Raw genomic sequence first — 19,907 nt, forward strand, 5'->3', positions numbered from 1 at the left:
AACAAAAACAACACAAAAGAAAAGCACTTGCTACTCTTGCAGAAGACCCAGGTTCAATCCCCAGCATCCACATTGTGACTCAAGCCATCCATATCTCCAGTTCCAGGGTATCTGACATCCTCTTTTGACCTTTGGAGGTACCAGGCACCCATAGCATACACATTCAAAGAAAACACACACAAAAAATGAAAAAAAGAAAAGAAAACTATATAAAACTATATAGTCAACAGAAACAGGTGGAAGGAGGTTGCTGTGCACATGGAGCAATATGGGGTTCAGCTATTTCAAAGGCTGGCAAATGTTGGCTTTGCCCCTCGAAAACCAGCTACATCATATACCAAGATTCCCCAGCTTCTCAGTGCATTCTTTTTTTTTTTTTTTTTTTGGTTTTTTGAGACAGGGTTTCTCTGTGTAGCCCTGGCTGTCCTGGAACTCACTCTGTAGACCAGGCTGGCCTCGAACTCAGAAATCCACCTGCCTCTGCCTCCCAAGTGCTGGGATTAAAGGCGTGCGCCACCACTGCCCCACTTCTCAGTGCATTCTTACCTGAGCCAAATATTTTCACATCAATGCTTGTGAACAATATATATCCTTGAATTATAACTTCTCTTAAGTTTAGTGATAGTTTTCTAACATCTAAAAAAGTATGAGCTAATATAGAAAGTGCTCCAAAGGTAATTATTATGATTACTAAAAGTTGAAGATATTTACAAAATAACCATACCATCATTGCAAAGCTGGTAATGCTGGTGCTCTCCCAGCCTTAACTCCAGGTTGGAGGTGTGGGTTTGGGTTCTGGCCTGGCCTCCGCTCCTCACTGTGCTTCTTTCCCGAGGGTTTTTCAATCCACTCTGGCATGGAGCAGTGACTTAGCCTTCTCAAGAAGCAGCTCCAGCTCCGTGTGGTTAAAATATTTTTAATGGTTCAAATTATCAGGCATGGTCCATTGAATTACATGTCACTTAAAATTGCACCTACCTACCAAAGCACATGGTAGGGACCTCGATTTGTAGGAAGATTTCAACAGCAGAGTGGGCTGAGGCCACATTACGGATTTTACTATGACAACAAATCTAAAGCAATGGCAGCAGCTACACTAAAACATTTCCCTGACATCTAAATTTGATCATCTGAGGTTTTCATAGTTGAACTTTTGGATACAGTACCTCAGCAAAAAGCAGAATTAAGCTTTATGGAGCAGGCTTGTTACCTCAGCTACCTTGAAGACTGAGGCAGAAGGATCACAAGTTCAAAGCCAATCCAAATAACTTAGTGAGGCCCAGTCGCAATAAAAACTATAAAATGTTCTGAGGACATGGCTCAGTGGTAGAGCTATAACATGGTTCAATTCCTGGTTACACAGGGATGTCAACGTTTTTACTTTTTTAGTCTAACACAAAAGAGTATGGGGGGGGGAGTAATAATTGCACATATTACCTACCAGCAAAACCGGGGATGGTTTCCATATTTACAGGGGACAGGCCAGTGTTGGCTGGCACCATGTAGAATCTCAGCACTAGGAAAGGTGGAGCGGGGCAGGAGATTGAGAGGTTTGGCCCACTTGGTGCGGTCTAGAGATCCCCTATCTGGACCTAATCCCCGCAAAAGAGAACAATGCATTTAAAAACCAAAGTCAATGATGCATCTCGAACGGCAGATTCAATTTCAAGAGAAACAGAACTTCTGACAGCGGCCCCGTTACTCCAATTATGGCTACAATGACCTCTCCTGCAAATCCGCCGAACGGAACTCTGCGAACCCATAGGTTCAGTTTCAAGAACACTGCACGTGGCTTATTCCAAAAACACATTCGCTCCGAGCTCGCGAAGACTCGGGTTTTATTCAAGCCCTACACATCTTGCCTCATGAAGTCCGAGGTCTCGGAGCGCCGTTCACCGCCCTTTCCTGGTGTGACCCACGCTCGCCGTGTCGCGCCGGGAGCCAGAAAGTGGAGATACAGACTCCACTGTCTGGGCAACACTCACCCGCCTCGGGCAGCGGACGAGCGAGCCTCGGCCGAGAGGCCACAAGCGGAGCACTCGCTCCGGGGCCCAGCGCAGCGGGGCGGCCTGAAGCCCCCAGTCCTCGGGCCCCCGCGCAAGCGACGCCGGGAAATGCCCACATCCGGGAAACCCGCGGCGGACGGCGGCGGCGGCGGCGGCGGCGGCGGCGGTGGCGACACGGAGTGGAAGGCAAAATGGCGGCGGCAGCGATGGCCTGGTGCTGAGGGGAGAGCCAGGTCCTCGCGACCCCGCGTCGGGCCGCGCTGGCCGGCCGCAGCCCCCCGGGCGTGTGTCCCCGCCCTGTCCCATCCGGAACCCCGAACGACGCTAGGGGCCCCGGGGGACGGGCTCCGGGCCGCCGCGGCGCCGGTCCTCGGGCCCGCGGCCGCTGTCCAGAAGCCTCACTGTCCCCTGCAGGTAGGTCCGGAGCCGGCGCCGCGGGTGGGGCTCAGGCTCCTCGGGAGTCCCTTGGTGGCGGGGCGGTGGCCGGCGGGGCCCACGCCCATTCCCGCTGTGGACCGGCGGGCTCGGCCGGCCGGGTCCAGGCCCGACTGGGCTGATTGCACTGACCAGAGCTGAGCCCGGCCCTGGGGAAGTGAAGGTTGGCCGCACCCGACGCCGCAGGGAGAGCCCGCGGGGTCACTGAGGCCTCGGACGTGCGAGCTCGGCTGGGGAGAGCGGGTCGGGGCTTGGGACAACCGTCATCCCTCCCAGGTTTAGAGGGGAGACAAGCGAAGGGTGGCTTTCCACGCCAGGTTGCAGCAAACCGGCCGCACTTCTTTTGCCTCGCAGCGGGCCTTCAGTCGGGGTCTACCTTTGAAGCCGTCCCGGGAATCTCTCCAGCCCGCTGCAATGTGGTGCTCGCCGCTTAGTGGCAGGGGGTAGGAGAGCCGGTGTCACTTGTCCGGGGTTCCTTTTTTTTTTAAGTACTGGAAAACGAAGGAAACACAATCAAGGGAAGATTGTTTATTGTACCTTGAAAAAAAAGAGGGAGGAAAAGAAAAGCTCTCGGGGTCTCCCAGTTCTCCTACTAATGCAGCTGAAAATCATTTTCTAAGGGAACGGGGTTAAAATATGTGTCTCCATTTGTACATATGACTTTTTAAAATACCTGTATTCGCTAGAAGTTACAAGTCAGATGAACAGTAAGTACACCCTCACACAATATGGTATCACTCAAGGCTTGGAAATTAGCCCGAATGCCTGGCATGAAGGTTGTCAAATGTTTATAGGTTATTTATTGGAGGTTATTATAATTTTCTTAAGACAGGGTCTCAGTATGTACTCCTTAGCCTGGGACTCACTATGTAGACCACGCTGACCTGGAACTCAAAAAGATCTGCCCGCCTCTGGGATTGGGGTATGAGCCACCATGCCCTGCAAATGTTAAGGTTATTGGTCTTTTAAAATCAGTTTTCCTTCCTGAGCTATGGCTCTCTGTTTAATATCTTCAGTTTTATTGCTTTAACTAAAGTTTTCTCTTACCTGGTAGGTAGTTAGGTAGGTAATATGGGCTAGGTGATTCTTGCAGGCAGGCAGGCAGGCAGGCAGGCAGGCAGGCAGGCAGGCAGGCAGGCAGGCAGGCAGGCAGGCAGGCAGGCTAGTCTGCGTTTCTCTTACAGGCTGTAATTGCAAGAAACTAGATCTTGGCCCAGGCTGGGAAAGGTGCTCTCTTTCTGTGCCTGATTATTGACCGAATACAATTTGAGACTTTTCAAAGTGATAATTTTTTTCTTCTAAGCTGTGTGTAAGCTATTTGGCTTTATTTTCATCATTTAAGTTTCTGTTTTTCATGCTAGTCCTTGTTGTTCTAAATACATATAATCTTGAGTGGTTCCTACTGTGATTACTTAATTTCATTTAGATGTGATATATAGATGACTTTTGTACACCACAAAAGTTTAGTGATACATACTATCAAGTAGAAATGATCATTATTCAGTATCAATATACAAATGTAAGTGATGGTTTCCATTTGTTCTTCTTGTACTGAGCACTGTATGTAGGTAGGGCCTTATAGACGATGGTAAAGAAGCCCTCTACGCCACCCATTTTTCTTTGAGACAGACCTCACTAAGTTGCCCAGGTTTTTGGCACTACATTCAGCAGTTTTCATTCTGTTTGTTTTTTCAGGGTCTTTGTGGCCCAGACTGGCCTAGAATTTCCTTTATACCTAAGGATGACCATTAATTTATTTTCCTGAGATTGTAATCACATAACCACCAAACCCATTTTTAGGTGGTGCTGGATGTCTAATCCTTGGCTGTGTGCATGCCCAGCAGTGCTGTAAACCCACCTATGGCCCTAGCCCTGGTTTTCCGGCTCCTTCCTTAGGTGTTTTCTGTGTGGAGGGATGTTTTGCCTGCATGTATGTTGGGTACCATGTATGTGCCTAGTGCCACTGAGGTCAGAAGAGTGAGTTGGATCCTCTGTAACTCGGGTTACAGAGAATTGATCTGCTGATTATGGGTGTTGGGATTGGGACCCATGTCCTCTGGAAAATCATCTAGTGCTCTAATCACTGAGATCCATCTCTTAGCCCCTTGATCAGTTAATTCTTGTAACGTAATTGGGAGAAACTGTCAGTGGACAGATGTGTCGGTATTGCTCTCTTTGGCACCTGAGACTGCTGCTGAGGAACAATACATCCTGTCTTTAGTCACCTTTGTTCTTGTTTGTTTCTGAGACTGGTTCTTACTGTAGTAGCCCTACCAGTCCTATAACTCACTATACATTAGGCTGGCCTTCAACTCACGGGCATCCTCCTGCCTCAGCCTCTGGAGTTCTGGAATTAAAGGTGTATGCCACCACACCCGGCTTCAATGTTATCGATTTGAAATCTTACTTCATATTTGTACCAGTTTAGGGTTTTTGTTGTTGTTGTTTGTTTGTTTGTTTTTGTTTAATGCATTTTTGAAGAAGGTTGGAAGCTTTATTTCAATCTAAAGCACTTTAACTGTCCTACCAAGGTTGAGTGTAATCTAGAAAGCTTAAAACATTGGCATGATGAAAATGCCCTGGGCTAGGTTAGAGTCTGTGGAATCCATTCTAGCATTACTTTCAGCTGGCTACAAGATAACCTTATGCAAGTAGATTATGCAAGGCATTTTACTTCTAGATCTATTTCTTTGTCCACTAAAGAAACACTCAAGACACCAAATCCTCTGAATCTGCGTGCTAGGAAAAATAAAAATATAACAAAAGCATACATTCTATTTGAGTCATGTAAAATACATCTTATGTTCAGGTAATAAGTAGTACCTGAAGAGATTTTCTGTTAGGGGAAGCATTTAAATGAAGCCTTGAAAGTTGAGTGTAATTTTTACAAGAAATATGGCGGAGGCTCTCTCAGGAACACAGACGAGTAAAGGCATTAAAGTAGAAAAGCACGAAGCATCTCAGCTAAGAGCCAATCATCTGGCTTGGTCAGAATGTGAAGTACAAGTGTAGAGATAGGAGAAGTATGGACCTGAGGTACAAAGGTAAGAGTAAGGCTACCAATTTTCAGGACTCCTCCGTGCTGAAGGGAGCTGGTCCAGTGCTTGTTGAAAACTCACAATTGAACTTATTTGATTTTCATAACAACCCTATGAAATAGACCCAATTTTCGCACATATTTGAAGATGAAAAATAGGCACAAAAGCTAGGTAGCTTGCCCAAGGTCACACAGCTAGTCAGTTTGAAAAGCTGAGAGTCCAACTGGAGGCAGAAACAGGCAGATCTCTTATGCATAGGAAGCTCTAGGCCAGCCAAGGCTACACAGAGACCCTGGAGTGGGGGTCACAGGGAAGGCTAAGCTTCCTACCTGGGCAGTGTGCTGTTGAAGAGCCCATGAAGGAAGGAGTCATTTATAGTTATGGAGTAGGGAAGTAACATGATTGAATTATTCATTATAAATTCTAATCTGGCACCATTGTTCCTTGAGCTAATGCAGTAAGCTGTTTTGCCTTGAGTTCTTTTAAGATTCTCTCTGCCTGTCATATCATAGTAATAAAGATTATTAAGACTTGATACTGCCGAAGTTGGCCATACTTTGTTGGAGGGGTTGTAAATTAGTATACTTTCCTGGAAAATGAGCTTACAGTTCCAGAATTTTAACTAATTTTTTTGTGGTGTTATAGATCAAGCCTGGGGTTCTAGGCATAGTAGACAATTTCTCTACTATTGAGATATAGTGCCAGCCCAGTGTCCTGATTTTAAAAGTGTTTCCTTTCATAAACACATATATTTGTAGGGTTGTTTGTTTGTTTGTTTTTGCAGTGCTGGGTCTAGAACCCAGGACCTCTCAAATACTAAGCATTCTTCCACTGAACTACACCTACAGCCATAAGTTCTTTGACCCAGCAATTCTGCTTCTGAGAATTTACCTGAAGGAGTACTCAACACTGTACACAAAAATGTTTGTTGCATGGTTGGTAGAGGTGATTTCTTTTGTTTGAGGCATGATCTTGCCGTGTAACTCAGGCTGGCCTAGAACTCATGTTCCTACTTCCTTCAGCTTTATAGTGCTGGGGTTACAGACCTGTCCCCCCACCCCCATATCTGTCTGGCCTGTGGCATATTTTTATTAACTGACTTTGATATATTCAAGGACTATGTTATATGTATGTAAACTATAAAGCATAATTAATGAACATCCGTTGACTTCCCCCGTTCTGAGAAGTAGAATAGTCATGTAATTGAGGTTACCAGTCTTATATCCCATGGGCTTATCTTGAACTTACTATGTAGCTAAGGATGTCTTTGAATTTTGATTACAAGTGTGCACTACTCTACTTGGTTTATATGATACTAGGGATTTAAATCCGGGCCTTCATGCTTGCTAGACAAGCACTTTACCAACTATTGTTTCATTTTATTTTTTAAGGCAGGGTCTCATTTCATCTGGCCACAGTTTTCCTACATAGCCAAAGATAACCTTGAATTTCTGATCCTGTTGTCTCTGCCTCCCAAGTGCTAGGTACTGGGATTGCAGACCAACGTCCCATCACATCCAGTTTACTCTCGTGCTGGAGAGAGGTCCTAGGCCTTTTCTAGGACAGCACTCTACTAGCTGATACCCCCACCCCATTTGTTTATTTTTGAGATAGGTTCTCTGTCCTCAGATAGGTCTAGATCGCAGATGTTGTAAACACACGTTTATACTACCTGGCATAGTAGTGGAATTTTTGTTTGCTTAGTTTGCATTTATTTGTGTGTTCTTGCTACAGGCAAATGTGGAGATCAGAGGACAACTTGTGGGAGTTGGTTCTACCACAGAGGTTCTGGGGATTGAACTCGGCTCTTTAGATTTGGTGGCAAGCACCTTTTCTACTGAGACATCTTGCTGGCCCTTGGCATATAAACTTTGGCTTTAATAAGTGCCACATCCTTGCACAGCTTGGGTTCAGGAACCCCGGTAAAGGGTGATGAGGGACAATGGGGGAATATAGAAAGGATGTACACAGAAAACCTGGCATTTGCTGGTCTGGGCTCTCAGAGAAGCTGAAGTACTCTCAGAAGCTCAGTGTATTTGCTTATTATATACAGTTGAATAGGAGGCTGAGTTTATGGTATACAACTGAACAAGAAGACAGGTTTAGCTAATTTTAGGAGCAATGTCTCTAGGGGAGCATCCTTCAGGCTGTAAACATTTCTGGGGTGGGGCTGTGGGATATGGTGGACATTTTTCTGTGCACACTGTCAACATGATGCTCAGACATGAGGAAGGCTTTGCCATCCCTCTGAGCCTCACCTGGGAAGGTGTTACCATGCCTGCAGGTCTGGGGCATTGGTCCTTCACATGGCAGTGCCCATGTCAGCAATACATATCCACTTGAGACTTCACTCAGTCCCTACCAAGTATACTCTAGTGATAAGCATGAGAAGTACATAATCCAGTAACATGGTCTTTTGTCTTCATTGTTGAGTATTACATACTGAACATAATTATGTTGTCATCATTTTGTACAGCTGTCAGCAAAGTAGTGTGTTTACATCATCACAGACATCACAGAGTGATGCATGGTGAGATGGCATTAACCTGGTGATAGGGAGTTGTTTTAGTGTTAGGAGTACTGTCTTAGACACTGCCTTTTGTTAGTTGAAAGATCAATATATGGCATGACTATACATTATCCATTAGTCAATAGTAGTCAATATAATCTTCTAAGAGTCTCTTGTAATCTTTCCATAGGACTACAAGGTAAGGTTCTTTATCATCATGTTAGCTATAACAAGCACATAAGCAGCACATACTTTGTTTCTGACAGAGTATTATGTAGACCAGACTGGGCCAGAACTGAGAATGCTGCTTCAGCCTCCCAGCTGCTGGCATTACATGCATTCCCCACATTGCCTGGTACCAAACCAGGCTTGTTGAAATATTTTGTCATCATGAAACAGTTCTCCATTTTCCTAGCCTCCAGCATTATTTTATAATCAGATAATAAATATACAAGCAACAGTGGCAGGATTATATAGAATACTAGGATTCTAACTACTGTAGCTGGAAGTTGCATCTGACCTCCTGTCTCAGATTCCTAAGAGCTGGACTTAGAGCTGAGAGCCACCATGCATGTTTTAGCTTCTTTAATTTTTGTGCCTGGAGTTACAGGTGGTATGAGTTGCCAAGTGGATGCTGGGAACTGAACCCCGATCCTCTGAATCTTGGTCAGTGCTCTTAACCATTGAGCCATCTTTCCAGCCTTGTGGTTTCTTTTCTTTTTTTACCCCCGCCCCCCAAGGGAAGTTTCTGTGTGGTACCCCTGGCTTTCCTGAAACTTGCTTTGTAGACCAGGCTAGCCTTGAACTCAGAGATCTGCCTGCCTCTGCTTCCCAAGTGCTGGGATTAAAGGCATGCACTACCACTACTCAGCTCAGTGGTTTTTGTTGTTGTTTTGGTTTTTTGTTTTGTTTTTTTGTTATTCGAGACAGGGTTTCTCTGTGTAGTCCTGGCTGTCCTGGAACTCACTCTGTAGACCAGGCTGGCCTGGAACTCAGAAATCCTCCTGCCTCTGCCTCCCAAGTGCTGGGATTAAAGGCGTGTGCCACCATCGCCGGCAGCTCAGTGTTTTTAACACCAGCCCAAAACCATACCATTATTGTCTAAAACTATTTCCCTTTTCTGACCAAACTACTTTTTTTTTTTTCTTCTTCAAATTTTCTTATACTAAGTCCGGCCAAGGAAGCCAACAATAATCAAAGCATAGTGTGAACTCCAGTGAAACTTTTTCCTCTAAACTGATTAATCCATCATCTTTACATTCAGCCTAATGGAAATTTCTCCAGACACATTCTTGGTCAGAATGCAACACAATGACTTTTAGTTCAGTTCTCAGTAGAGTTCCTGTTCCAGCCTGAAATCTCATGAGCATAGAAAGCCTTTCCTACCTGTGTTTCTCCTACTGTTGTGGTTTTGCCTTTGTACCAGAGTTGCCCCTTGGGCTCTGTTCGAATCACTCCAGAGCCTCTCTAGCCACATCCTCAAAGTTTTCGGAATCTTCCTATAAACCAATCCCCAAGGCTCCTGAACCATATAGTCATTCAGAGCAATAACCCCCTTTCTTTGATACTAATTTTCTGTTAGATTTTTTAAATTTAAGAATATTTTAATACAAGCAAGCTTTTGTGTGCTTTACAGCCAAGGTGGAAAACAGTTCACTGAGTTCAAACACACTTGATTACTTACAAAGCATATGTGATCTTCCAACATAGAAAGTAAGACCTTCAGAGTGTTGTTAGCTACAAAGTGAGCATCTACTGTTTTTAGTCCCCTGAAGGATGACTGCCTGAGGGTACACAATATCAGGGGGGTGTGTGAGTGAATAAGACAAGTGCCAGTCCATATTTCAGCTCCAAATATCTATCTAATATATTGTTCTCAGAGGGAGAATCAAATGTTATACTAATAAGAACAAATACAACATTTGGTGTTAGCAAAACGGCCCAGAAATGATTGTAAGAGTTTAAAATGTTTTTTTTTTTCATTTACTTATATGTATGTGTATGCATTTGTATGCCATGGCACGTGTGAAGGTTAAAGGATAACTTTGGGGAATTACTGTCTTCTTGCACAGTAGATCCTAAGGATCAAACCCAGTCATCAGTCTTGGCAGCAAGCACCTTCACCTGCTGAGATATCTCACTGGCACTTCTCTTAGACTTTTGGCCACTGTGACAGATTACTTTGGATAAGTTAGGGGGAAAATATGATGATGGTTCATAGTTTTGGAGGTTTCAGTTAGGGATCCATGGCAGACCATCTCACATGACAGCCAGTAAAGAGAACAGAAGGGGATCTGAAACAAAATACAGCCCTCCACGCATGTTCCTCCAGTGACCTTTCTTCATTTAGGATGCACTTCTTAAAGTCCCTGGGACATGTCATATTCAAGCTATAACAATACTGCTTTTTAGAAATAAAAATAAGAAAATATTGATGGTTTAATCCAACAGAGGTTTCTGTCTTGCTCACATGTCTAATGGGAGTCAGTAGGAACTGAGTGTAGTAATTTAGAGACCCTCCCTCCCTTCATGTTATAATCCCACTATTTCAAAATGAGTCCTGTTAATGTACCTGAAGCAAGCAATGCACTCAAACTTTTAACTGCCTTAGTTCAAAACTGAGACATGTGACACCTGTTGAAAAGGCATTTTTGGAGTTGCCCAGGAAGGCAGGCGGCACTATATGAATGCAGTCTGCTGCAGCGTGTTTATTAAAAGGCAGGCGGCACTATATGAATGCAGTCTGCTGCAGCGTGTTTATTAAAAGGCAGGAGGCACTATGTGAATGCAGTCTGCTGCAGCGTGTTTATTAAAAGGCAGGAGGCACTATGTGAATGCAGTCTGCTGCAGCGTGTTTATTAAAAGGCAGGAGGCACTATGTGAATGCAGTCTGCTGCAGTGTGTTTATTAAAAGGCAGGAGGCACTATGTGAATGCAGTCTGCTGCAGCGTGTTTATTAAAAGGCAGGAGGCACTATGTGAATGCAGTCTGCTGCAGCGTGTTTATTAAAAGGCAGGCGGCACTATATGAATGCAGTCTGCTGCAGCGTGTTTATTAAAAGGCAGGAGGCACTATGTGAATGCAGTCTGCTGCAGCGTGTTTATTAAAGCAATTGGAGGGCCAGTGAGATGGCTCATCAAGGAAAAGCATTTACTGCAGGCCTGCGCCTGTGTCTTAACCCATGTTACAGATATTCTTCTTCACATTCTGTAGTTTGGGGAGTAAACCCAAACATAAGTTTTGAATCTTCTGAAAAACTAATGTATAACCCTTTTAAAAGAACTAATACCCTTCTAAGTAAATCTTAAACAGAGGTCTAATTTCCAAGATTTAAAATTGGAGGAGGGAGTTGCCTAAGGTTCACTTGGTTTCACCTTTACATTTGTATATGCTTTCCTTTCTAAAACAGCCTCAAGATTTATTTATTTATCACAAATGCTGTTAGTTAGAAATAATGTAAACCCACTTTAGAAACTAAGAAATAGGCACAGAGAGGTGTAGTAACGTACTCTGGTCCTACAGCACTATGTCATGAAGTCTGAGCTTCCACTGGGAGCTGTCAACTCTATAGCAGTAGGGATTTCCCCTGACACAACCAACTGCTTCACTGATCACTCTAGCTTTGGTTTTGTATTTTCTCTCCTAGGTTAGTTACTTCCACCGTAAAGGATTTTAACTTTCCTGGGGACTTCCTCTTTCACTTTGGCTCAGAAGGAAGCTCTGAGTCTGTGGGTTAGCTCCTGAAGAAGTGCTTTGCAAGGGGCCACATATAGATGCTTTCATGAAGAGGGGTGAAAAGCCAGAAGGGTACAGACAGATGAGGCCTAAGACCTTTCCTGCCAGCAACTACCCTGGCAGCAGCCGACAAATGCTGCAGGAAATCCGAGAATCCCTTAGGAATTTATCAAAACCATCTGATGCTGCGAAGGCTGAGCAAAACCTGAACAAGATGTCGACTGAAGATCCCAGGCAGGTGAGAAATCCACCCAAATTTGGCACACATCATAAAGCTCTGCAGGAAATCAGAAACTCTCTACTCCCATTTGCAAACGAGGCGAGTTCTTCCCGGAGCCCTTCAGAAGTTAATCCACAGATGTTTCAGGATTTGCAGGCTGCTGGCTTTGATGAGGTAAGAACTTTTTTTGTTGTTTTGTTTTGTTTGTTTGTTTGTTTTTGGTTTTTTGAGACAGGGTTTCTCTGTGTAGTCCTGGCTGTCCTGGAACTCACTCTAGACCAGGCTGGCCTTGAACTCAGAAATCCACCTGCCTCTGCCTCCCAAGTGCTAGTGCTGGGATTAAAAGGGGGTGTGCGCCACCACTGCCCAGCTGAGGCAAGAACTTTTAAAAAACAAAACCAACCAACCAAACAAACAACCCACAAATGGTTTTTCTTATCCTGTGATACAAACGACTTCCAGGAGAGCTTAAAAGAAAGTTTCTTCTGAGAAGACTTAATTGTACATTTAAATGTGTGTGTTCTGTTAACAAGGAATACTATATTAATAATCTTACTAATTAGTATAACAAAATGATTATTATTTCTTTAGTTTCTTCAGTGCTAGCCCCTAAACCTGAGTTTCTCTTAGTGAGGTCATGAAACCAGAGTGGAGGTGCAGTTGAAGAAGGCTGCAGGTGTGGATGGGCTTGGTCGCAGCCTGTAATATGGACACTGTGATCTCGGCTGTTGCTGCAGAGGTGGTAGTGCCAAGCCTGTGAAGTCTAGATTCATTGTAGGGAGACACTTACAGTAACTAAGAAGTATATTTATATCACTCAGATCCAGTTTTAAATTCTCCCTAACTACTACATTTTAGTTCAAGAAACCAAGTCTTTACTGTCTACTCCAGAGCTCCTTGTGAAGCCTTTTCATAGTTAATCACATTTTGTTTAGATTATTAATAAAATTTGTTTCTCACAACAACATACTTTGTGAGTATTTTAGATGGTGGAAATCATTTTAGATACAATCAGCTGTGTACAGACCAGCGCCTCGGCTCACAGGTTAAGAGCACTGACTGTACTTCTAGAGGACCCAGGTTTGATTCCTAGCACCTACGTGGAGACTTGCAACCATCTATATAACTTCAGTTCCAGGGGATTCCTTACCCTCTTCTGGTCTCCTCAAGCACATGGTGCAGATACATACACTCAGACAAATACTCATACACATAAATTAATCTTTAAAAATTAGCTATGTAATATGTAACTAATGGTAAAAAAAATCAGGAGTCACAGCCAGGCACGATTAGCTAGCTCTGGGAACATTTGAGTTAGGAGGATTTTAAGTTCTGGGATAACTGTGGGCTCTTATAAAAAAAAATAATAATAATAACTTACATACTTTTTAATTTCAAAAAGGAAGGTCCAGGGCAGAGTTACAGTCAGATCTAACCAAAACCAAAGCTCAGCAATATAAAAAAAAGTTCAGTGCTTAATATATGGGATCCCACTCATGGCTCTCTGGCTCTGCCATCCACACTGCTTATAGCTTGTCCTCTAGGTTCAGGCTGGCTCCACTCCACAGCAACTACTGTCCTTGGCAGTCATCCGGTTATACTGGCATCTCCAATGTGTTTGGGTCTCCAGTATAACTGGGCTACATGTTCTGGGCCCTTCTCAGGGACTCTGACTCTGCTACTTGGTGTCAAGCTTCCAACATCTCTCCACGACCTCTTCAAATTCCTGGGGCTTCTACTTCAACTGAGGCTGCACATTCACCACTGACCTTTCCTGACCTCTCCCAGTACAAAGCCTCAGCTAAAGTAGTATACCTGGGAAACTTACACATTGCTGAGCTTGGCTCTTAGCACAAGGTAAATCCTTGGCTTCCTCTGGACCACAGCTTCTGTGTACTTATCCTGAGGAACCCCTTCCTAGAATACTTTACCTCAGTGATGCTGGTCTCTCCTTAATCACAGCTGTTTTTTTCAGCCCTAGCATTATCTTCCAGGTTGCCACGGCAGTTCATAAGTGCTGATGAGCTTTTCTCCATGGCTTATCTTACCCAGAATTCCAGTCTTTCCATAGTCCTAAAACATGGTCAGGTCTTGTCCCAACACTATCCCGTGAACTTGGCACCAACGAATTATAGTTTCTTTTGCTATAATAAAACATCATGACTGAAAAGCAACTTGGGGAGAAAGGGGATTATTTCACCTTAAAATTTGTAAGTCCATCATTCAGAAAGCCAAGGCAGGAACCTGGAGGCAGGAAGTGGAGCAGAAGTTGTGGATGAGTGCTGCTTGCTGACTTGCTCCTCATAGCTTTCTCAGCTTGCTTTCTTAGAGCACCCAGGATCACCTGTCCAAAGTAGCTCCACATAGTGAGCGAGGCCCTCTCACATCAATCATCAATTAGCAAAATGCTGCAAGAGCTTGCAGCTCACAGGCCAAGCTGGGGACATTTAAGTGGCATTGATGCCTTGTGGAGGACGTAAATATGTAATCACTAAAGTCTGTTTCCTACAAACATGAAAATGGAGGCATAACTGTGTGCTTTTCTTTTTTTAATGGCAGCACTTGTATGAAAGGAGCTGATCTGAGGGTTCTATTCAAGCTAGTGTAGTAGAGCAGGCTGTGTGATAGTCGCTGCCTTGTGATCACAGCACTTGGGCGTGATCAACAGCAGTGGGGTGATCAACGTCATCCTAAATGTTATATCCGGTGTAAGACTACTTCGTGCTACCGGAAATCCTGACACAAACAGAAGCCAGGGTAATCATCACTACAACCATAGGTTGAAATTCTAGAGCATGTAACAAAAATAGGATTCCCACAATATTGATAAACATAATAGCATCATTACAGTTTGCATGATTTAACTAGTTTTTAAATTAAACTAACATTTAAAGTGAGAGTAATTTCTTCATATCTTATTACAGATTTACAAAATCTGATTGGCATAAAACATGCCCACAGTATGCCTTGTGTCAGTTACAGATTGAGTTTGGGTGCTTCTAACAAAAATTTCAATTAATGCTTTGAATATGGTAATTATTCAGGGCTGGAGAGATGGCTCAGTTAGAGAAGAGCTAGTTCTTCCAGAGGATCTGGATTCGACTTCCAGCATTTACATGACCCCTCACAGTGGCCTGTAACTTCAGTTCCAGGGGATCTGACAGCCTCTTCTGTCCTCTTCAGGTACCAGGCACACTGGTGGTGCACAGACATACAAACACAGTTGTTAATAATAATACAGATGGCTCAGTGGTTAAAAGCACTGGCTGCTCTTCCAGAGGACCCAGGTTCAATTCCCAGCACCCATATGACATCTCACAATTACCTATAACTCCAGTTCCAGGGGATCCACCACTCTTACACAGACACACATGCAGACAAAACACCAGTACAGATAAAAATAAATAAATTATATTTAAAAATGGCAAAATAACATGTATATTTGATTCAGCTAGTATCTAGCCTAAAAGTCTTCATCATATCTAGTCTAAATATTTTTGTCATTTTTCTGTATTTATGTTCCTATAAATATATTTCTTTGCAATGTAAACCTAATTTATTTAAACAAATTATTATTTTATGTATTTGGGGTTTGCCTACATGTATGTCTGTGTGCCACATGTGTGCAATGCCTGGGGAGGCCAGAAGGGGGCATGGAATCTCCTGGAACTGGAGTTACAGGCAGGGTGCTTAGAGTCCATCCCGTTTTCTAGGAGAGAAGTCAGTGCTCTTAACCACTGAGCTGTCTCTAGCCAGCATCCCAGCCCCTTTATTTTTCTTTTTTTAAGACAGGAATTCACTGTATAGCTCTGACTGGCCTAGACCTTGCTATGTAGACCAGGTTGGACTCAGACATAGAGACAGAATTACCTGCTTCTGCCTCACTGGGAATACAAGGGACAGCTTTTAATTTGTTTTAGATTTTATTTTTTTTAAGATTTGATTATTTGGTTAGTTTTTGGTTGGTTTGTTTGTTTTTGAGACAGGGTTTCTGTGTATATGTCTGGATGTTGTGGAACTCAGTGTAGACCAGGCAGGCCGTGAACTCAGAGATCTGCCTGCCATTCCTCCTAAGTACAGTGAATAAAGGTATGTGCCACCGTTGCCCAGCTAGAAATTTTGTTTTTATTTTATTTGTTATTTTAAATTATGTGTATATATAGGTGCCATCTGAGGCCAGAAAAGGGCATTGGATTTCTTGGAACTGAACTTAAAGGAGGTTGTGAACTTTCTGATATAGGCACGGAGAATCACACTCAGGTCCTCTGCCAGAGGGTTAAAGGCTTTAGCCCTATGCTTGGCAGATGTAACCACTTAAGAGAAGAAACAAGTTAAGAATTTCTTTAGTTAGACATACTGGCAAAAGTTCTTAATAAAATGTTTTAATGATGCAAAAAAAAAAAAGTCATTTCTAGACTTTAAAATTTTTTTTTTTAATGTTTTATTGTTGTTTGGGTGTGTGCTTAAGGGGCAGGCGTCTGCTCTCACACACTTGGAGGTCAGAGAACAGCCTTGTGGATTCAGTTCTCTCCTTTCATTTTTATGGAAGATTGAATTCAAGTTGCCAGGCTTGCATGGCCAGCACATTTATCTGCTGCCCATCTTCAGTATTTTTATTGATTTTTAAAATGATTATCATTTTTATGCAAGAATGAAAAATAAAACTATATTATTATTTTTAGTTCAAAAAAGTTAATACTGGAATCAAGTGGCAGATGTGGTACATAAGTTAGAGAAACACTTCTAAGATTTGAAGGCTTGTTTTGTTTCTTTAGTATTTAAATAGTAATAATTTAAATACTAAAGTGTAATTTAAATAATAGTAATAATACAAAGTAGTAATTACTTTGTAATTACTAAATAAATCTCAAATACCTATAAATAGTAGTATTTGAGATTTATTTAGTAATTACAAAGAAGACACTAATAATATGTCTTGGGGCCTGGCTAGTTGGCTTAATAAATAAGGTGCCTGCAGACCTGAGCTTGACCCCTAGGACCTTTGAATAATGAACAGAGAGAACTGCTTCCTGCAAGTTGTCCTCCAACCTTCACACACTCACCTTGGCATTCATCCATGCACATGCTCGCACACGCTCGCGCACACACAGTAAATGAGGGTGAAGTAGACACAGCCGAGTTCTGGGCACTGTCTTACATATCTAGGAATTCATGTGCTCACTTTTGTGCTTACTACTTTTGTTCTTTCCTTTTGCTAATTATACTTAAACTATGTTTCTTTTTGTAAATATTTTTTTATCAGGACATGGTTATTCAAGCTCTTCAGAAAACCAATAACAGAAGCATAGAAGCAGCTGTTGAATTCATTAGTAAAATGAGTTACCAAGATTCTCGTCGAGAGCAGATGGCTGCAGCAGCTGCCAGACCTATTAATGCCACCATGAAACCAGGTGACTGATCATCCTTCCCTCAGCTATTCCTTTCTTATGGTAAAGCATAAAACACCTTAATCTGTTAAGTCCATTGACACTCACTCATGCTTCATGTAACCACTGTACCATTTGTAGGGGATGTTCTTGCTTCTTTTTTTTTTTTTTTTTTTTTTTTTTTTTTCTGCCCAGTTCTAGGAACTGAACCTGGGTCCTTGGGCATGCTAAGCAAGTGGTTTTATCATTGTGCTAAATCTCCAAGTACCTCCACTTCTTTTTAAACCTGTACATCTAAGGCTTTGAACTTCCTAATGGTAAATTTCAAAGAACTTGGCAGTTTTTTGAGGTTCTTCATAGATAATGCTGTTCAGAAAAGGTGATACCAGTAATCTGTCTGTGTGACCAAGCCAGCTCAGTCAGTCAACAGGGTCTCGAGGGAGGGAGTGAGGACTGAAAAGAAAAAGACAATTAGACAACGTTATAACTCCAACCAGTTGTGAGGCTGAAGCAGGTTTATTTTTCTCCAGTCTGCTTTTATATCATTTTAGGTACATACAAAGAATATGGTCAGTCTTAAGACATAAACAGAGTAGTTAAGGAACAAACACAGCAAAAACAAAGGTCTCATGATCATTGTATTCAGTGTCTAACAAGACCCATTGAGATACAAAGAACACATTCCTCAGCTGTATTCATCTTGAGCCTACTTCTGTGTCCTGCCCTGATGTCTAATTCCTGCCAAATTTCTAGAAGTGGCCCCAAGAGCTCTCCACGTCTGTCTGTCTGTCTGTCTGTCTCTATCTCTATCTCTATCTATCTATCTATCTATGAATGCGACTAGGTCTCACTTTGAAGCCTTTCCTGGCCTGTAACTTACTGTTTAGACTAGGCTGGCCTCAAACTTTAGGGAGCCACGCATCTCAGCCTTCAGGTGCTGGGTTTAAAGACACAGACCATCATGCCCTGCTCTATCTCATTTTATGTTAACATTGCTTTGAGCACTGATGAGCATTTGTTCAATGGCTTTGTCTTGGTTGGTTGTGTGTGTGTGGACACATGTAAATATTTGGGGTAATGTGTAATTGCACATGTGTTTGGAGGCCAGAGGTGACTGTCAGATGTCTTCCTAAGTTGTTCTTTACCCTGTATTTTGTGACAGTGTCTCTTACTGAACTTTGAGTTCACGAATTTCACTTGACTGACTGGGCAGCAATTCCCATAGATTTTTTTTTTTTTCCTGTCTCCCCAGTGCTTACTTTATAGCTTCCTGCACATCACCCAACTTTTACATGGGTACTGTTAAAAGCGCTCTCCCAACTAAGCCGTTTTCTCATCCCTGTTTAGTATTTTTTGTAGTGTTTGTAGTTTGTTTTTTGGTGTCAGAAGTTGAATTTGAGGCCTCACACATACTAGTAAGTATATGTTGTACTTAACTGTTTTCAATTGTATTTCTCTTTGCCATTGACTTACAAGAGGATTTTATTCATTTTTCCTTTTGTTCAACACAAATTTTGACCAACCACTGTTTGAGACCTTTCTTGTTAGTTGAGTATGATCCCGGTAATGTATAGAATTTATATTCTAGTTATCAGAACCCAGACAATCAAAATACATGTGGCATTATAGTTATGTGAGTAAAGAGGAAAGAATTGGGAGGCAGAGGCAGGCGGATTTCTGAGTTTGAGGCCAGCCTGGTCTACAGAGTGAGTTCCAGGACAGCCAAGGTTATACAGAGAAACCCTGTCTCGAAAAACCAAAAAAAAAAAAAAAGGAAAGAATTACATGGTATTGGACTCCTTTGAGAGGTTTTGTTTGTTTGTTTGTTTTGTTTTGTTGTTTTTTTGTTTTTGCCTTAATCAAGAAGATCAAGCTGGATATGATAGGTCACATCTATAATCCCAGTAACTCATGAGCTGGAGGTCAGCCTCGGCTACATAGCAAACCTATCTTGAAAAAAATATATTGAAGATCAGGGTCAGAGGAAAACTCCCTAAGAATTGGATATGTGTGTGTGTGTGTGTGTGTGTGTGTGTGTGTGTGTGTAGTGTGTAGGTTGTTTTGATTTTGCTTTCTTGTTTATTTATTTTGTGACAGAACCTTGCCATGTAGTTCACGATGGACCAGAACTCACAATAGAGCAGGTTGCCTTGAATTGACAGTAGCTTCTAGCTCCTCAAATGCTGAGATTGTAGGCATGAAAGCATTACCCTGGCTTCAGACGTCCTCTTATAGAACACAGGTGATACTGCATGGAGCCTACCCCATACAATATCATTTAACCTTATAGCAAAATTTATTCATGTGTTATTTATGTCAGGGACAGGGAACAGCATTAGGACTTCAGCATAGTGAGTGATTTGCAGGTACAGTTTGGCACATAACACCTGAATGATTCATTGCCATCCATTCACAGGACCATAATTATAGCCAGAACTGACTGAGGAGCAAAAGTGTGCATAACTCTTCAGAGATGTTTTTCTTAGGTCAGACTGAAGACATTGAAGAGAACAATGCAAATCAAACTGTCAGTGGAGGAGGATCTCAGATTTCTTCAATTTCTTGTTATTCATGAAT

The 19,907-nt window shown here is 42.6% G+C and overlaps 2 protein-coding genes and 1 pseudogene across 5 annotated transcripts in view; 1 reads left to right on the plus strand and 2 right to left on the minus strand.

The window, feature by feature from the left end:
• Pcmt1 (protein-L-isoaspartate (D-aspartate) O-methyltransferase) overlaps positions 1 to 2,159 on the minus strand; it is a 50,456-nt gene extending 48,297 nt beyond the window's left edge. The window contains exon 1 of one of the 3 annotated variants that reach the window (XM_076926813.1): positions 1,986 to 2,159. In XM_076926813.1, coding sequence (XP_076782928.1) covers positions 1,986 to 2,124 — 139 coding nt within the window. In that variant the 5' untranslated portion in view covers positions 2,125 to 2,159. Of the gene's footprint in view, positions 1 to 1,441; positions 1,609 to 1,985 lie in introns of those variants that run through there. The other 2 variants (XM_076926812.1, XM_076926814.1) reach the window with 2 other exon arrangements.
• A 120-nt stretch (positions 2,160 to 2,279) lies between these two features.
• The window catches only part of Lats1 (large tumor suppressor kinase 1), a 32,287-nt gene continuing 14,659 nt past the window's right edge, over positions 2,280 to 19,907 (plus strand). Inside the window, exons 1-3 of one of the 2 annotated variants that reach the window (XM_076926805.1) lie at positions 2,280 to 2,420; positions 11,635 to 12,117; positions 17,207 to 17,354. In XM_076926805.1, the coding sequence (XP_076782920.1) occupies positions 11,770 to 12,117; positions 17,207 to 17,354 (496 nt within the window). In that variant the 5' untranslated portion in view covers positions 2,280 to 2,420; positions 11,635 to 11,769. Of the gene's footprint in view, positions 2,421 to 11,634; positions 12,118 to 17,206; positions 17,355 to 19,907 lie in introns of those variants that run through there. The other variant, XM_076926806.1, reaches the window with a different exon arrangement.
• On the minus strand, positions 9,774 to 9,940 carry LOC143440192 (U2 spliceosomal RNA; annotated as a pseudogene).

Source organism: Arvicanthis niloticus, chromosome 28 (genome assembly GCF_011762505.2).
Source record: "Arvicanthis niloticus isolate mArvNil1 chromosome 28, mArvNil1.pat.X, whole genome shotgun sequence".
NCBI classification, from domain to species: domain Eukaryota; kingdom Metazoa; phylum Chordata; class Mammalia; order Rodentia; family Muridae; genus Arvicanthis; species Arvicanthis niloticus.